Source organism: Camelus dromedarius, chromosome 5 (assembly GCF_036321535.1).
Source record: "Camelus dromedarius isolate mCamDro1 chromosome 5, mCamDro1.pat, whole genome shotgun sequence".
In the NCBI taxonomy this organism is placed as follows: Eukaryota; Metazoa; Chordata; class Mammalia; order Artiodactyla; family Camelidae; genus Camelus; species Camelus dromedarius.
The window spans coordinates 43,432,461-43,452,319 of NC_087440.1; the positions used below are offsets into that span (position 1 = coordinate 43,432,461).

The 19,859-nt window shown below is 35.9% G+C and overlaps 1 protein-coding gene and 1 long non-coding RNA gene across 7 annotated transcripts in view; one reads left to right on the forward strand and one right to left on the reverse strand.

The window, feature by feature from the left end:
- The window catches only part of SEC23A (SEC23 homolog A, COPII coat complex component), a 56,628-nt gene that overhangs the window by 36,184 nt on the left and 585 nt on the right, over positions 1–19,859 (reverse strand). For 2 of the 6 annotated variants that reach the window (XM_031453627.2, XM_031453628.2), the window contains exons 2-9: positions 14,416–14,496; positions 13,930–14,095; positions 8,891–9,132; positions 7,515–7,572; positions 7,222–7,308; positions 5,921–6,157; positions 3,148–3,227; positions 2,075–2,219 (exon numbers count right to left, since the gene is read on the reverse strand). In XM_031453627.2, the coding sequence (XP_031309487.1) occupies positions 2,075–2,219; positions 3,148–3,227; positions 5,921–6,157; positions 7,222–7,308; positions 7,515–7,572; positions 8,891–9,111 (828 nt within the window). In that variant the 5' untranslated portion in view covers positions 9,112–9,132; positions 13,930–14,095; positions 14,416–14,496. The remainder of the gene's footprint in view (positions 1–2,074; positions 2,220–3,147; positions 3,228–5,920; positions 6,158–7,221; positions 7,309–7,514; positions 7,573–8,890; positions 9,133–13,929; positions 14,096–14,415; positions 14,497–19,859) is intronic. The other 4 variants (XM_031453631.2, XM_031453629.2, XM_031453633.2 and 1 more) reach the window with 2 other exon arrangements.
- On the forward strand, positions 14,139–18,103 carry LOC116153523 (uncharacterized). The gene is made up of 3 exons (XR_004137329.2): positions 14,139–14,390; positions 17,578–17,646; positions 17,749–18,103. It is a non-coding gene; the product is annotated as an uncharacterized LOC116153523 (long non-coding RNA).

The following is a 19,859-nucleotide window of genomic DNA, read 5'->3' on the forward strand; positions in this document are numbered from 1 at the left end:
TGAAATAAAAAAGTATAAAGAAGTGGTTGAAACGGAAAACAAGCAAATATCCAATTGTGTATAATTTACATCTTAAAGAAGATAAACAAAACAATGAAATAAAACCAATACTCAAAACTACAATAAAAGAAAACTTTATAGAAATAAAAGATCTGAATACACGTATAAAGAAGGATAGAAAAGGACCAGGCACTAGAGAAAATTAACCCACAAGACATACTACTAATACTATTAAGTTACAAAGATAAATTCCTCAAGATCTCTAAGCAAAATAATCAAATAATTTACAAGGGCAAGAGACTGGGATCACTTTTGCAGCAACATGGATGGACCTGGAGATTGCCATACTAAGTGAGGTAAGCTTTCTAGAAAGAGAGAAAAATATCATATATGTGGAATCTAAAAAAAGGACACAAATGAACCTACTCACAAAACAGAAACAGACTCACAGACATAGAAAACCAACTAATGGTTACCATTGGGGGGAAGGGAAGCGGAGGGATAATTTGTGAGTTCCAAATTTGCAGATACTAACTACTATATATAAAATAGATAAACAGCAAGGTCCTACGGTACAGCATAGGGAACTAACTATATTGACTATCTTGTAATAGCCTATAATGAAAAAGAATATGAAAAGGAATATATGTGTGTGTGTGTATAACTGAATCACTATACTATACACTAGACATTAACACAACATTGTAAACCTACTATATTTCAATTTAAAAAAAGAGACTGACATCAGCCTTCTCAAAAACAACATCAAGGCAAGAAAACAATGGAGCAGCATTTTCAAAAAAACATAGGAAAGAAAGTGAGAACCGAGGCTTTTTATATCCAACCAAGCTGTCCTTCAAGTATAAAAAGGCAATAGGAAAAGAGTTTAAACATTCAACAGTCGAGGAAATTCTATACCCTTTAAGCCTTCTTAAGAAATTTACTAGAAGACAACAAAGGGACTGGGTAGGAATGACACTGCTGAGTATATCTTTTTGTACAATTCTGATTTGGAATCATTTTAATATTTCACTACACATATAGACACATGCAAAACAAGAATGGGATTTTTAAAAAAAGAAATGAACATAATGTACAGCAAATGAATAACACAACCACAGTAAGTGGGGGGAGGGTGTAGATAAAAAACCCAGATCACTTTTGAGTACAGTGCATTTTGCCCCAAATGTCCTCAGAATGTTAAAACAAATGGTAAGCCCTAAATTCAAGCTTTCTTTTTCACAGAGCAGAGGTCTGAGCTAGAAATTCTAAAACTATATACTATGTGTATACTAGAACTGAGCAAATAAGCAAACATATTTTGAATAATGAGAGTCAGCTTTTCATGGTCAGAGAAGGGAGTTATAAATATGGAAAGTGGGAAGGACAGAATAAACCCTTACTGAATTGAAATGAGAAATATCTGAAAGAACATACATAGCGGTTTGTGGTTTTAATAGAGAGAGACACAGATGTACACAGTGGTACACAGATATATGTGACATATGCACACATGTATACTTTATTATATGAGTGTGTGTATATACATACATTTATAGAAACATACATACACACATATACATATGCACATACATCTATTTCTTAGCTCCACCCACTGGGACCTGGAAGAAATGACATTCCAGTACCAGTGACCACATGAAGTATCTAGATCTGCTTGGTGGACCCAAGGCTAAAAAGAGCCAAGGCTTCTAAATGGCTGATTTCAGGTCCAGGGCAAGGAACATGTAAGATGAGCCTTGAACATCTTACTGTACTAGAAAGCAAGAAAATGTTCGAACAATGATGGAGATATATAATTAGGACCTATGAGCCAGCTTAAAGGGGCTTCCACTGGCCAAATCTGGGACAGCTGAGTATCCACTGTGAACATTTGCGTAAACATCCTTCCAGAAGCCTCTCTATACACAAAAGGATACAGCACAGATCAAACTTTAAATACAATCATGTACTTCCTGTCCTATACCCTGATTTTTCCACTCAATGTTATCTTGTGCATATCATTCCATACACACACATACACATTTACATTCCATAACAAAGCTATCATCACTACCTCAAGCAGTCCTACAGCTATGGAAAGTGCCACCCCAGAGGAACGCAAGGGTCTCTTTCCCTGTGGTACAGGCCAAGGATCTCGCTGCAGTTCTCCCAGAAGATCTGTGAGATTCATGTCTATTTTCTGTACTGGCTGCAAGAATCTGCAAAACAAAATCAAATAAAAGGCCATTTATAAATGTTTGTGGATAAGGGTTTAAGAAACAAATTGTCCACTTCCTTAAAAATAGAGAAAAATAATTTGAATACACAGTAGACCAATGGTTTTCAAACTTTTGTGTATATCAGAATCAGTGGGAGGACTCGTTTTAACACAGATTGCTGGTTCCAGAGCTTTGTTTCAGTGAGTCAGGGGTGGTGACCAAGAATCTGTATTTCAAGTAAGTTCCCAGATGATGCTGTCTGCTAGTGAGGAACCACACTGTGACTACAACTACTATAAATGAAACACTCAAACCAAGTATTACCTTAGGACTGCATCTTTCATCTACCAATCTAGTTAAGTTTTTTTTTTTTTTAATTTTGCGGGGAGATAAATAGGTTTATTTACTTATTTATGTTTAGAGGCAGTACTGGGGATTGAACACAGTACCTCGTACATGCTAAACATGCACTCTACCACTTGAGCTATACCATCCCCCCTAATCTGGTAAGTTTTAAGGTTACTGAATTAACTATGAGAAGACACATCAACTCAATTTTAGTAATACCACCTCTTATTAGTAAGTTTAGTGGAAAAAGCTACCTATAAGGCTAAGAATGCAAAACAAAAAGTTTTGGGGGCCCTACTTTTGCTTGGCTGCCCTCAACCACAAAAAGTTTTCCTGAGCATAAAAATAGAAAATCAGAAATATATCAAAACTAAAGTAACTCCTTACATTGTGATGAGAAACTATTCATTTCAGTGATGTGATTCTACCTCAACTCTTTTAAAGGCCAATGCAATATTTCTATTCCTAAAAATATTTAACAACATATTATCACTGAATGTCTATGTTCAAGTTAAGGGCATGGGATGCTTAAAACAGCTGCATCAATCATAAAATTGTCTTTGCCATATTTAATTATTACCTATTAGAAGGAGGTGGCTGCTGTACCTGAGGACCACGTGTTGCTTGAGTAACTGGTACTTTAGAGAGCCCCAGCATTTCCTGTAAAGAGATTATTTCTGTGATATCCATGTAATTACTCCTACAAAGATGTATCAACTATTTACCAAATGCAAGGTGTTTCCCTAGGCATCAAAACACAAAAATAAAGAACACAAAGTCTCTTCCTCAGAATGCAAAAGGTCCAGGTGGGGAGACTGTCAGGTAAACAGTAATACAATGAAGTAATCATCATAAGAGAGCAAAGTACAAGGTGCTATGTGAGCAAAGAGACATACTAGCTCAGAAATACTTTATTTCTAATTAACAGTCAAAATAAACTACTGTTTAACTTGAATGTCTATATTTCTTATCTTGTATTCATTCATCCCCTTCAGGAAGTACATCTCAAGTACCTGCTATGTGCCAGGCATTTAATGGTGAAAAAAATATATAGTCCCTGACCATATGAAAATTAAATCCTGGTAAAACAGATGAGTTAATATCTTTAAGTAACTGAGTGTAAAACTGCAACTGTAATAAATACGAAGGAAAAATACATGGAATGGTATAAAGGATGGTTACAAGGTACACACACCTTGTACATGTATGCTTTTTCATTTTCTGACTTAATGCCCAACCAAACTTCCAGTTTTGATTTGAATTTTAGACGTGTGCACAGTTCCTCTCCAGACACATGAAGATAACGTTATTTTCCAAAAATTGGCTTGAATCTAGAAACGCTTAGTCATGAAGTAACAGAATAAAAGTATACAAGAGAAAATCAGAAAGTCTAAAGATTTGGGAAAAAAATTTTTGAACCAATTCTGCAGTATTTCCTATACTGCTAGCAGGAATAGCAACTTTTCACTGAGGACTTAACTATGTGTCAGATTCTGTGCTAAACTCTTTATATATACTATTTCCTCACAAAAATAATGAAGTAGGTTTTTTTAATCCCTGCTTTACAAATGAAAACTGACACTCAGAAGGGGTAAGTAACTTGCTTAAGGTTATACAGTTATGAAGCAGCAAAGCAAGATATTAGTCCAGGTTTTGCTATAAAGCTCTGTAAGCGTTTACACTATTGAGTACTCTCACTTACATTATCTCATTTTGCACTAACAATAACCTGGCAAAATAGATACTGTTTATCCCTTTCCACAGAGGATGAGAAAACAAGCAAAGAGATCACCCCAAGATCACACAACTAGAAGAGTTTAAGATTTCAATCCAGGACTATTTGGGGAGCAAAGACCAGGCTCTTTTCAACAAGATGGACAGAGAAGGAAAATAAAAACATTTTAATGGAGGGAAAAAACTTTAGTCAGCAGGCATTCACTGCTTGTTGCAAAAAGGCAGATGTTTTATGCACTATAAAATTTAAGTAAAATGTACTCTACAATCAGAACTACTAATAAACCACTTTAAATAAATCTACAGTTTAAAAAATAACAATATAGCAAATACTTAAAAGCACAATCCATTTAACTTTCATGACTATCTGGTAGACACTTTTATTATCTTTTTACAGATGAAAAAACCTAGGCAGAGAGGTTAAAACCTGCCCTCTCTCTCTCGTCATGGAAATAGATGATCCTCACTGTGCTTCCTATGCTCTTGAAGGAATCCCTAGCATGTCCTGTGAAACCTCACTCTTCATCTCCCTCTAGCTCTCACTCACCCTCTTTAGTCTCTCTTCTGTGCATAAACACATTCAAGTGTCCCTCCTAAAGTAGAACTCTTTAACTCAGTTCTTGCTCTCTCAAATTCTCACACTATCGCCTTCTTGCCTTCAACAGCAAACCTCTTGAAAGAATACAAACTAATTTTCTCCATTTTCTCAAATCTTATTCACTATTCAGTAACTATCGTATACTCTGTTCAGTATTCTCCCCCTTCGAACCTGCAAATTCCTCCAGGATTTTCTATCTCAGCTAACTGCAGCACCACTAGCTCAGTCTGCTAAGCTTCAATTAGTCATCCTCAGAATCTTTCTCCATTTTGGGATCCCCAACTGCCTCCAAAGTCTGATTTCACGTCTGTCTACTTTATGCAAGGCTTACCAACCATCTTCTAGGGTAATTTCTCAACTGTGGGTTGTATCAGAATCACTTAGAAAGTTTTTCAAAACACTTACAGGAACAATCTCTACCCTCCCAATCACCTTCCAATATAAGCACATATTCACCCACTCACTCATGATCTATCAAAATCTCTGCACAGAAAAAAGATTTGAAAATTATCCCAAGATAATCCTAGTATGTTACACAAAACTCCCTACCTTGGAAGACAAAGCTTCAATTTGTCCCAAAGATTAAAAATGTTCTAGTAAATGAAAAAATATATATACTCATGATTTACCTATAAACTCTCAAGCCTTAAAATATCTCCTCCTGTCAAACATAATAAAAGTGTTAAGTTCCTAAGTGAGATGTAAAAAAACAAAAGCTAAAATTCTGTGGTTGCCGTCTCTCAGTCGTTAGCATGACTCTTCTCTAAGCCCTTCAAATCACTAAAATACCTTCCGTTTCACTCTAAATTTTAAAGTTAAAGTGAAGGGTCTTTAACCTGTACAATAACAATTTAAGGCAAATGAAAGAAAGCTGATGCCAACACTAAATCTAAAGGCTTTCTTACAATTGTATCAGTTATTCATAATAAAAATATTTTCTAGAAACTTACATCCAGAAGGCATTTATAGACGTTCATAGAGTAATGCTCACAGACAGGCTGAAACTACCATTCTTGTTTACCTGCAGTTGTTTGGCAGACAGATCTTTTGTTCCTCTGAAGACGTAGCTTTTTGAAATGCCCTCACATCCAAGTTCATGAACCTGCACCATTCTCCCAAAAGTAATAAGTCCAACCAAAGCTGTCGGTGGCAAAAGACTTAATGACATCTGCATAGATTCTTTCAAGGCTTGTAAATCTTCATCTTCCATGCAAGTATCAACCACATAGAGGAATATCAAAGGCATCTGAGGACCACGCTTTTAAAAAAATGTTGTTTTAAAAGTGTTAATACTTAAATACAATATACAAGGATAACCAATAGAGGACTAATTAATAATTTACCCTTATACAAATGAATCCTAATAAAGCCATTTCAGAAATGAAACAGGTTATATATATCTGTGGAGAGGTATCTATGACATCATCAAGTGAAAAACATTGAGCTCAAAAACATTATTTATAGTTAGATAGAGGATATCTTCACTTTCAATTTTATTTAACTGCATGACGTTTCATTTCTTGTAACAAGCAATTAGTTCTTTTAAAATAAGAAAATAGTAACTATAGGGGGTTGGGTACAGCTCAGTGGTAGATAGAGCACATGCTTAGTGTGTATGAGGTCTTGGGTTCAATCTCCAGTACCTCCATTAAAAAAAGAGATCAGAATTCACACAAATGAAATAAAAATCTAATTCTGTTACCTCCCCCCAAAAAAGAAGAAAGAAAATAATAATTACAAAGCTTAAAAACAAAATGAGGTGATTTTTTATACGATAATTATCTAACCTAAATTAGATTGTAAGAGAACTGGAAATTAGCCAGGCTGGACAAATTACTGACTAGCTCAAGTGAACCATATTCTGCTTTCTCTACAACATTCGTAAAAGATATTATTTTAATACTTAAATATGTACACAACTATGTAAAGCTGCTCAGGGAGGGAAGAAAAATTATTTTCCTAATAAGGACCAATGCAAGAGTAGTTTCATCATTAGACTTGAGGATCTATCATCAGGCTCCAGCATCATATTGACTAAGTATTTGTGAAGTGACCTTCCAGCTATAAAGTGAGATTGATACTTTACTGCTTATTGACCTATTTAGTATAGCAAATCACACCAGCCCACCCAAATAACTGCAACAGAGAGACTACCTTGCTCAAACTGACCTTGACAGTTTTTACCTTTGAAATGTTCCCTTAACTCAAAGTGAGAATCAAGAATGGTGCCTTTTAAGTCAGCTCAAGTTAACAATTATTTTGATATAAAGTAAATTACTGGATATTTAAAACTTTCTAAAAGATTTACTCTTACGTTCTTACCAGAACTACATATTCAATGCTGGAAAACTGAGGTAAAAGTTCAGCAGGTTGGTTCAGTTCAGATATACCAGCGTAAGTCGGTGGAAACTATAGGTTAAAAAAAAAAAAAATTCTAACAAATTTGCAAGTAATTAAATTTTACACTGAAAATAATTATTTCCTGATAATTTAATTATTAAAAAATAGATATTTTCATCATATAAAAAGTTACTCAGCCTTTATCTTTAAACATACATTTTTCCACACATTTAGACCAGTATTATAGCAAACATCTGCAATGGGGTTTTTCTTACCTGATTCCTTTGATAACAAAAGTTGCAAGCCCAGAGTTTTGCTCGATAATCCACTTGACTGTTTTAAGAAAAGATACAATAGCTCATGGTTTGGTTCAATTATACAATAATCCTAATTTTAATAAAATTAATTTTTCTGAAATGTGAATGCATTCAAATTGATAGTCAAAGCAATCTTTAAAAGCCCTGTATTTTTAGGTGTTGCCAATATTTAATTCCTACTTTTAACACATACAAGTTCTCCAAAAAGAATATATTGTAACTTTTAACACATAGCAAATACCAACAATAAAATTAAGATAAGCCTACTTTTTCTCATTTTCAAATGACTCAGTAACTTCCATACTCAGATCTATAGGACATTTATTCAATAAAAATATATTTATTGAATGCCATTATTCTAGGTACTGATAAAGCATTAACAAGAAATCAAAGGTGGCTGCTATCATAGAGCTTATATTCTAGAAGAGAAAGATAGACAATAAGCAAGTAAATGCATAAACACAGAAGACACTTTTAGATAGTGGTAATAAAAATGAAAGAGAACAAAGCAGGACATGAGAATGTGTGTGGGAGGGCTACTGTGGTAGAAATAAGTTAAGATATATTCAAGGATCAAAGAGAGGGTAAGGTACAATGCAGAAGAGAACAAAGAAAATGGATGGTACAAGATGAAGGCAGAAATACACAGAGGCTAGATCATATAAGGCTTTACAGGTCTTGAAAATAGGTTTGGATTTTTCATTCCAAGTGTAACAAGAAGCTATTGAAAGATTTTAATAATCTGATATCCACTCGTGAAACAGTATATTCTGGAGAATATACTGTTGAAAGGCAAGAATGGAAACAGGAAGACCAGTTAGGAGGATAGTGAAACTATCCAGGAAAAAGATGGTACACCTTGAAGTACCAGCAGAGATTGAGAATAAGAGATAAAATCAGAAATGTTCTGGAGATAGACTTGACCAGATTTACTAGTAGATTGGGTAGGGAGAGAGGGAGTAGAAAGAGGAATGAAAAGTGATTCTTGAGAATCTGGTTTATGTAACAGGAAATCATAACACTTTTCAAACACCATACCACTCAACTATGACTTTTTCAATGACACAAGATGAGTTGATACATATCCTGACATCAGTATCTAGAGAATACTCATAGGGTCAAGCCATTTACACAGTGACAATTTGGCATTTGCTTTCTTATCAACTCATTACAACTAGAAAGATCCTAAAATGTTACAGCTCTTTGGATCTATTTTAATTTGAAAAAATAGCTATAAACCAAAACAAAGGTATTCTTATATAGAGCAAGAAAGAAACTACATTTTTAAAAGAATCATACTGACACATTAGTTTTTTTCCATACACTTTAATTACCATAAAGGATTCAAAACTGCACGGCAAGTGGTCCTACTACACAGGACAGGTTCATATTGAATAGGTGGCAGATCCGGTCTCTCTTTCAGTGGTGTAAATAAGGCTGCTACTGGAACAACCATTCTTGTAGCTTCTAGTCGACTTGATGGCCAAACATTCCAACTAAATCGGACTCCATCTCGTTCTTCATTTTGTTGAATGAATTCCAAGTAGGTTGTCATTGTAGAGCTTTATTCTTATTTCTGTAACAAAATTACAAATATTTCAAAATACTCTTAAGACAATTCAAAATAAGTATGTTTTTCCCACTTCCACCAATATTAATTCATTAGAAATCATGACCAAATGAAAATATTTACACCAGAAAAAAAATCAGTAAGCAACAATGACCTCATTTATAACTAAATAATAAACAACTCTACAGAACCCAATGGCCATTAGGCCCAATAAGAGGTATTTTATCCTTTTTGATTCACTCTTGAAAAAACTAAGGCAAAAAATAATGAATACTAAAATAGAGGTCCTATTTGAGGCAAAAATGGGGGAAAATCTAGATCCCCTGTTTTCCACATCAGTCTTGTTGAGTTATAGTATTCTAATAAACAGATTATCAAAAACATTAAATTCTAAAATTCACATGCTTTTCTACCAGAAAATAAGAAGTTTCCATTAAACTTGCTAGAAGAGAATATTCAGGGATATATAACAAAAAGATTTTTCTAAAACTGGGTACATAATATTTGAGACAGGTAATTTTTTATCATGCAAATACAGGACATTTGAGAAACAATAACTAAGTGTGTAATAAGTGGTGTTCCATATGATTTATATGCTATTTCACCTCTTTTGCAGAAACTTAATTCAGAATACTTTTAACATTCCAACTTATGAGAACATTTTAAACTCAATTTGAGATATATACTTTCAATATAATCATTTAAATTTGCTACCAGAGGAGGGAGATGCCACTCTGGTTAGGGATCAGTATCAAGAGACATCTCAGAAGGAGGGTAGTGTGCCTGCTTAGCATGCACAAGGTCCTGGGTTCAATCCCCAGTACCTTCATTAAGAAATAAATAAAACTTAAAAAAAAAGAGAGAGACAGAGAGACAGAGACATATTCTTGTTACTCTCTAACTGCCTGTCTAGGATGCCAGCTCTCCTACCTAGGCAACAGTTCCATCTCATGCTCTGAAACTGCAACAATGGTTAGTGATGGAAGGAAACTGTAAAATTTAAAGGTCTGAGAGCACAGAGTTCCAAGTACTATGTGGCTGGCCGAAAGATGTGTGGGAGAGATGAAGGACATTGAGAACCAAAGAATTATGACCGTAAGCTGCCAACAGAGGCAGCGTGGATGCTCAAACTGCTAAGAACAACAATGGGATAAAGAACTGATTTTAAAATGTAAGTCAAGAAAGAAAAGGTATTGTTAGATATAGCAACAATTTTAACTTTAGAAAAATGTTCAAACATATTTTGACAATACAAATTATAGAAAGTGAAGTTTAACAAGTCTTAATATCTTAAGCAGATAAAAACTATCTCTTCTTTAAAAGAAATAAGAATATATCAATTATATCTCAATTAAAAATTTTATTAAAAAATTAAACATATTTCATCCTATCAGAGTTTCAGAGACAGCTAGAGAACTTTATGCTAATCAAAAGTGACTACAGGGGGAAGGGTGTAGCTCAAGTGGTAAAGTGCATGCTTAGCATACACAAGGTCCTGGGTTCAGTCCCCAGTACCTTCTTTAAAAAAATTAGTAAGTAAACCTAATTACCTCTCCCCACAAATTTAAAAAAATTTTTTAAGTGATTACGGATTTTTCAAAAATTAATAAAGGGTAGAGAGAAATCCTAAGATAACTAGATTTGTTTAGAAAAGAATATTTTGAATGTAAATATAGGAGATGGCTTTGAAAAAGACACTATGAGTTTTCAAGAAAAAGTGGCTGTTGAAAGATAATGACAGAATGAAGGTCTAAGATAATCAGAGGGGAGTTAGAAGATGCCAACCTCAGTTTTAACACAGGTAACAAGGGGAGAAACAACCTCCTCTGAGAGAAAATGGTTTTTAGCAGCAGCTTCCATGTTACAGATGTGAGTATAAATCCTAGGACTATACAATCCCTCCCATTATTTCTACAGAACGTAAAGCAAATGAAGTTTTCTATTTATTACTATGCACCTATAATCTGAGATGCATCTGAAATGCATCACTAAAATATAATAAAATAAAATAAAATACGTCACCAAAAAGCATTAAAATACTATTAAAATATACTTGACCCATCAGGGTTGTTCATCTGAACCACAAAACACACACAAAAACATGTGACTTTTTTCTCAATTCTCTAAGAATGGTAATGGTACTTAGGTATTCAGCATATATTTTCTCAGAAATGGATGAAGTGAGCCCATCACCTAGAAAACCATCCACAGCATTTGTTGCCAATGATAAAATTTGAGCTTTCTCAAATTTAAATTAAAAAATTAAAAAATTTGAAAACTTTTATCTGCTACCATGAGCTTCACAGCCTCCTAGTATGTAAAGATTTTTCTGATGAGATCAGTGGTGATAATAATGATTTTTTAGATATTGTATAATGAAACATATCAACATTTGGAAGATATACATTATTCAGTGAAGCAAGAGCTCCCAAATGATCAGTTCATGATGTTATGAAATCAAGCATGGGTAAATGATCCATTCAAAGTACAGGACAGACCAATGGGTTTTAATGCAATAAAGTACAAAAAGTTCAACTCTAAGGTTTCAGATTCCACATTGCAATTAACCCTTGATTTCTTAATGAAAACTGTCGAGTTTTGGGTGTAGTATCAAAGACTATGCACAATTATCAGACAAAGTTATTAAGCTCTCTCTCCTTTTTCAAATCACGTATTTATATGAAGCCAGATTTCCTTCATACAAGTCAACCAAAACAACATATAACAATAGATTGCAGAGAAATCGTAAGAAAATCCACCTGTTTCCTATTAAGCCAGGTTGTTTTTGTTTGTTTGTTTGTTTTTCTGGAGCCTCTATAACGTTTAAAGGGGTCCTGAGAATTACCTCCTTAGGACACTAGGGCTTATAAGTCTATCAGGGAGCCCAGTAGAAAAAGACTCTATGAAACTTAGCATGAAGACATTTACACACAGGCAGTGGCCAGATTTAAGTTTCTACAACAGGTAACAAACCTGGATTATAACTCTACATCCTTACTTTTTCTTGAGACATATTAATATCACGATATTTGAGCATGATTCCCTTCCTCTTCCTTACTCTTTTTCCTCTCAACCTCTCTGATCTAAGATCAGATTTGCTCACTAAATCACATCTATTCTATTTCTTACATTCTCACTTCCCAGCAATAGTCTGAAAAACCTCCCACAAGTTTCTTCTTAACTGGTCCAATCACACGGCCATTCAAAACACCTGCCCAACTTCCCTCACCTTTCCAAGGGAGGAACAGCTCAATCTTAAAATCACTAAGTCTAGTACAAAATTTGCCAGGCTTGGTCCCATATCCAACAATAGCATATTTGAAATAAGTCCTTTTACAAACTAGCTTTTTATAAAATAGCATTATTTGATAAGTACTCTCTCCCCTAATATTATGTTTATATAAAAGCATAAAACCAAATAAATATGATTCAAACACTATGTTGGGATGCAGACTTAATACACTAGTCATGTTTTTTAAAATAAAGGGATACAAAACACAAAAAACCATTCTAAAGAAATGCTTATCAGTACAACTAATAATCATTGGCAGTTAATTTAGTTAAATAATTTCTCATGGTATAACTAGAAGCAAAGAAGTATTAAGTCACTTTAACCTAGCATATCAAATACGTGCCCAAAGTATTTTAAAAGGCTTTACCTATTCAATAATTAAGTCTTTCTGTATTCTGATTTTAGCTCTTTTATAGGTAACTAAGTGAAAAACATAAATTGCAAATTAAATTTGAGTTCCTTCCAATCAAATGTGTTTGTTAACAGACAAACATTCCTCTCCTACTTTTCTGTCCTAAAATTCTCAACTACTTCCCATGGCTTTATTATATTGGACAAATAGCTTAACTTTTCTGATCCTCAATTTCTCGTCAGTAAGATGAAGGGTTTGGGTTAGAAAACTACAAGGCCCCTTCTAAATCTAAAATTCTGAGCCAATTTTAAATGACTGGACTTCCAAAAAGATGTCAGTCAGACTACTGGAGAAGGGAGAGAAGAAAGACTTAACATGCATTTATATTTAAATCTAAAACTTTTTTTAACCAAGTTATGTTGGCTGGTTATGCACGGCTTTGAGGAGTAGAACTTCAGGAAGTTCAGATGAAAACATGAATTCAACATACTTACTCCAGTGATTACATGCAGATTTACTATGACTTTTTCTTTCCCACCAAAACGGGAAAACACTTACGGCCGAATGGAAGTCGGTAAGATTGGTCTGATCTGAAAACTGAACTCTATTTGTAATCAAGGCCCAAGGTGTTGGCTCTACCTGGCATTTCTCCCTATCCCTTTTAACTCCCAAGGCCGAACTAGGGGTGACGAAGTCACCTCGGTTCAAAGTCTAGAGCCCTTCAGATCAGGCAAGGAATGAACCAAGAAGCCAAAGTGCCCATAAGTGGGGATAGGGTGGGGTGGGGTGGGGAAGGCAGATCGGCCCCGAGCCAGGGCTAAGGTGCTGGGGGAGATACCCAAACTTCTGTTTTGCACCCGCCTCGCACATTTCATACCTAATCCATCGGAGCTGGGTGGGGGACCGGGCCCCCAGGCCTGGAGAGAACTAAGTAGAGGGTGGTGCGTGACAGGCTCAAGGCTCAAGGCAGCCCCCGCGGGGCCCGGTCGCAACCCCGGGGCACCCCGCCAGCCCCGGGGCACCAAGAGGGCAGAGCGGTTACCACCCCGGAGACACCGGCCCGCGGACCAGTCGCCTCACAGCCGCCCCTCCCCCGCTTATCACTGAGCGCGCGCGGCCCTCCAAGGAGCCGAGAGACGGCCCTGAAGTCGATCCTTACCACAGTAACACCCAGTACGAGATCTGCGCCTGTCGCGGGGTCCGCCTCACAAAACCAGTCCTCCGCGCTGGGCCGCAGCCGCCGTGGCACCGCAATCAGGGCCGGCGCTGCCCCGCCCCCTGCCTCGGCGAAGAACTCCGCTGGACCAACATGGCTGGTGCCGCCTCTGCCACGTCAAAGGGAGGGGGAGGGGCGGGGCATGTGGGGAGGGCGGGGCGACCCAGCCACCAACTGCAAGGGAAGGTGAGGACCCCCAGAGGGGCGGGGCAGGGAGGAAGGGGAGGGGCAGGGGCGGGGACGGAGCCGGGGGCGGGGCCACAGGGACCATCCTGACACCAGTACGCCAGTGGGGCGCGGGTCCTGGAATGAGAGCGCGAGGGTGGGGCTGCGCCATGGCGCGCCTTGCGGTTCTCCCAGGGCCGCAGCGGACTCTACTCCCCGCCCGCCGTAGCCGCAAGGAGGTAGGAACTTTTAATTTAAGCTCACCCGGAGACATGGAGGCGTCCTCTAGGGCATCCTTTACCCTAGGGCTCTAGGTGAATCCAAGAACCACAAACCACACCTCCCCTGAAAAAAACAAAATAAGAAGTTCCTTCTTTCACTTAGTGCAACAAATATTTACTGGACATCTACTTTGTGCCAGGCACAGTAGCGATGCTGGTGATATGATGTAGGCAAAACAGGCAAAATCCCTGGTCTGGAAGATTATATACTATTTATATATTCCTAGTCAGTTTACCTCTTTACTCCTGCACTGCTTCTGCCCCCTCTCTCCCCTAACACACACACACATACACTACAATCTTTGATTAATCTTGATGCGTTTTCTGCTTCTGTTTCCAAGAAAAAAACTGCAAAATGAGACAGACAGAAACAGATTGGAAAGACATTGGACCTCGGCGGTCTCAGGCAACCCCATCCTTCAGTGAGCAGTTGTTCACGGAATTAATTCCAAATATGAGAACTAAAATCCTGCAAAGCTTAGCCCTGTAAGCATTTTACAGAGTAGAGAAAAAAAGATCAATCTTTTGTTCTTCAAAGCTTATATTCACAAAAAATAAGATATGCACCAAACATACATTTTTCTTTCTCTAAGCTTGTTTTGTAAGGTAAAAGAGGGTAAGTTTGCGCGCCAAATTTTAATACAATCCTGAAGAGAAAATGAGAATCAAAAGCCAAAATTTTATATAGACCTGCAAATAGAGTGGGCTCAGGGTGCTACCTTAAAAAGGATTCTGCACTGAAAGTACAGCTGTGGAACATGATATAAAGGTGGTATAAGGACATTCACAAAAAAGAAATAAGATCTAAGAATGAGTAGGATTATAGGTAAATGAGAGGATCCACAGGGATCCTGGAATTCAGTGAGGAATAAACCAAATTTCATTGATTTCATGGCCCCAGAAAACAGAATCTTAGCCATCCAGCTCAATGAAGTCTAAGAAGTCATAATTCCTATTTATAACAATGAAATAAATATTGTGGGGGGAGGTAATTAGGTTTACTTATTAATTTTTTTAAAGAAGGTATCTGTCTTTATGTACTTTAAGGTGAATGAGTTTAAGAATTTAACCCTTGGATATATCAGGATCTCTTGGACCCAACTTTAGTTTTCTGAGGTTTCCTATTTTGGGAGTTCTATATGTAAGGTTTTGATTTTTCATAACATTTATTCCTTCTTAAGGACTTCCAAAGAACAAAGAGAAAACATTTTTTTAAATATAGGATAAGACATTTTATTTGCAATTATCATATGGGTTCATTGGACTCTTGTAAATCTAGGCTACATTATGGAATCTTACTGATCTTATTTTTCCTACATCTTCAAACATTCTGCTACTTCATCACCTATGGAATTACTTCATTATTACTCATTAATTGTTCCAAAGTATGCTTTAAAAATATACTAAAGTAATAAGAAAATGCAAGAATGACAGAATTACCTAAGATGATAGAATAGTGAACTAAGTCAATATTATTGCATTATCCTTCAGTTTTCTTTTTGCAATGCCCGAAGTACTGCAGCATCTTTCAAGATCTTTCTACTATGCTTTTAGCTCTCATTCAATATAGTTGAGAATTCAGAATTCAGAAGATGAAAGCAGAGATAGAGAATAGCACTCTAGACCCTAACTAATAATGACAGTGAAATCTTAAACTAGGAATCTTTAGATGCCCATCTCCTAGATGAATTTTTCAAACTCAGGAATCAATGAATTAACAATATGTTTCTAAGGACAAAAAGAAAATATGTTATTCTCATATAATTATTCATTCAAAATGAATAATTTCATTACGTAAAATTTTTGCAACAAGAATCTAGATGATCTTATTTTGCTAAAAGGACATATATTTAATATTATTTCACCTTTTATGATGTTAATATGGATAAACTTCTATGGATATGATTCTTAAGTGGACAAATGCTAATGACAGTTGTGTGTACAAAGATGATAGGAAGGAAACAGGTAATCTAGAAATTAAAAATTCTTTGGTCTGCTTATTTATAAAGCTAAAAATACAAATTTTTGCAATTAGGCAGCAAAGAAAATAGCTGCCCTCTCTTCAACAAAATGATGAGCCTTTAAAGATTTCAAAAAATTCTTATGTCTTGAGTTTTGATGATGCAACTACAAGAAGAACCAGAAGTAACAATAAGTTGGTATATAATCATGATGTTTTTGAAAATTGTAGTCACTATTTACAAGATGGGTATGTTCCAGACTTATGCATCACAGGTAGTGTGCAGGTGGTTGCATTTAGAGGACATTGCCCATTTTGGATATATTTTCAAAACTAGGAAAATGTAAAATAAAAATTGTAATTTTCTATGTTTAGATACTTATTTAAATTTCCAATAAAGTTGCTTTCTATTATCCCTTCACTTTTGTTTCATAGCAGCTTTACTGAATATCCCTTTATTCTAACATGTATAAATTATTCATGAAACGACTTAAAGATATAAAAATTAAAAAGGATCCATTTGGACCCAGATGGTATGTGGTGAAGACTATTTTTTTCTGATATACTGAAAGTTAAGAGGTTTTGATCTGAGGAAGAGTAGAGAGAATGGAAAATTTCTTGAGCTCCCGAGAAAGGAGTCAGACTACGAATTGGAGAAAGAGGAATTCTCCAAAAACAATTTTTACTGGATCTAACTTAATCTATAGACATCCCTGGACCAAGGCATTTGAGATCAATCTGTAATCCGAAGGATGTTTGTTAAACATTTACCAACATGCAACTGATTATAATTGTTTGCTTTTAGTTTCACCACCTTGTGCAGGTCCTGGCACAAAATGATTGTTCCTTAAATATTAATGAACTGCGCATGAAAAACTAAACAATTATAAAATATAATTATCATCATCATCATTTTTTTGTATTTAGATTGACTGTAAAAATATAAAATGTGACATAATTCCCACCTCCCCAAAAAAGTCTTTCTAAAAAGCAAATAATCCTAAGATACAGGACTTGAATAATTCTTCAAACTGTCATTTTTTAAAATGCCAGAGAATATTAAAAAGAAAGAGTGGGAGAGGTACTGTGGTCAAATAAAGTCAGGAAAAGTTAAATTATGTAAAATAGGTCTCTTGACTTGTCAAAAGTTTTAACATGCTGATATTTATTGTGAATCTTTAACAGTGGCATTTTCATACATTTCCCAAAGATATTTGACCTTGGAACTTTTTTCTGGGACCATCTGGAAGGCAGGTATTCTAAACAACCTATGACTTTGTCTTTAGTCATTAGTTATATTTATCACTAGTTAATGTGTAACAGCCAATATTTTCCTTTCTACTTTTGAACCCACAGAAGTTTCCAAATTGGAGATTCCAGTAGTATGCAGTCAGGTGAAGCATAATAATGCAAACTTGAAATTCTATATGGTCACCACCAGATGGAGCTTTCACCTCTACTTTTTCTTTTTGGTTTAATCTGTTTTCTAAGGTAAATAAAGCACTTGCAGTTGTTTCTAACATGGATTCTCTTCCATTTGTTCAGATGGTGACATTATAAGGCACTGGCCAAGTATTTGGGGACTACTCACTAGAAAAAGTAATCCTCAGCCTCAGTAGTGTGTCGAATCCATATACTTATATCTGTCTGGTGTTCTAGTCTGCACACACAATGACCACAGTCATGTCAGATATGATAGTAAATAGGCTGATTAATAAATTACACATAAAGTTGTAGAATTCTAAACTCAAATAAACCTTAGTGTTCATTTAGTCCAATCTCCGTACATAACGAATGTAAGGATAAGAGAGTTTAAGTAGCATATCCAAGGTCAGGGTGCTGATGTCCATTTAAAACCTACAACACTGAATGTTGATTTCATGCCTGTCTTTTCCTCTTTCAGTGCTGACAAGAATTGGTATTGAATTTCTAGTTCTTGTTTAAACAGCAATCATTTCTGTTCCAGGGTACCCCAGCAGTATTATACTCATTCCAATACCATTTCATTCTGCCACTCTGACCAACTCCAGAATTATTACTTAGAGTTCATTTCATCAAACTAAACAAATGAAATCCTGTGATCTGCTTTTAGACCATTTACAGCCAAAGAAACAAAACATGGTTAACTACCTTTTTTTTTCCTTTTCTTTTTAGCTAATGTTTACTTGATTTGTGAAGGACATAAGAATTATTAAAACCATGTAGAAAAGAAGGGAACTCCTACTTTAAAAGGAAGGAGCTAGATTTGTATTTTCACTTTAAAAGAGGAGTAAAATTTTGGGTTTTGTGTTCCATAATTAAACTAGACCTTGTCTTAATTTTCTGGCCTCAAGTTAGATAGATCTGGACCCCAAAGCTTAAGGACAGCATTCTCAGAGATAAAGAGACTGACTGCTCATGCCCAGAAGGTATATACTAAGGCTAGGATCTCCTTGCATCTGAATTAATTGCCTCTCTCTAATCTATAACCAGTGGGTCATAAAAGCTCTCATTTGTGCTGAGCTGAATCTTTTGAAGCAAAATAAGTTACAGCAATGGCTCATAAGTCTGACCATCCAGAATAGAATCTTAACTCCGTCCACTTCCTATTTGTGTGAACTGGGCATGTTATGTAACCTTTTCTGAGCCATTTCCTTCATCTGTAAACGAAGATAACAATAGTAATTACCACTTAGAAAAACAATATACTAAATGTGAGGATTTATATAAATGTGATAATCTATATAAAACAGTTAGCCCTAAGAAAGAGAAAAGCAGCCTCTGAGAGCCTGAAATTGACCTGGCTCTATCGAGTGGGCCTAGTCGTTGTTAGGAGCTGCCCTGACATTCATGCCAGGCCACGTTTTTCTTCTATTGAATATAACCATTTCACAGCCACCAACATCAGATAAGACCACTCGGTGACCCTGAAGGATCAAGACAAAAACAAGACCATTCTGTAATAGTGTCTGAACTCAGACAAAATCAAGATTGTCCAAACCACAAAATGACCGAATACCTCCCTAACCTGTCTAATATGACTGCTGCTTCTTTACCAAGTATACCATTAACTTCTCTTTTTTCTTCTACCTTCTGGATAAGAGTTATTGAAATACCTAATCAAAGAATTTGTCTTTGTGCTCTGATGAGCTGGAGAACTGAGTTCTCAGATGTCAGAGTGGCCAATTACTGTAACACTGAGCCAAAATGAAAGTAACAATGAAGCCCCTAATCACTTACTTTGATTGTATAAGCAAAAGTCTAAACCTGGTGAAAGCAGAATTTCCCTGTTCACTTGGCTTTCAGATAAATCTGGGTTGGAACTGGCTCTTTCCCTTTGGAAGAAAGTCATAATTACTTAGTACTTAACCCCTCTTTCGGTCGATTTCATCTCCTACAAAATCGGGATACTACTACTTTCTTCAAAAAGTTGTAAAACTTGAATGAGGAAATGCATGTGATGTATCCACCAGAGGTTTAAGAATTTA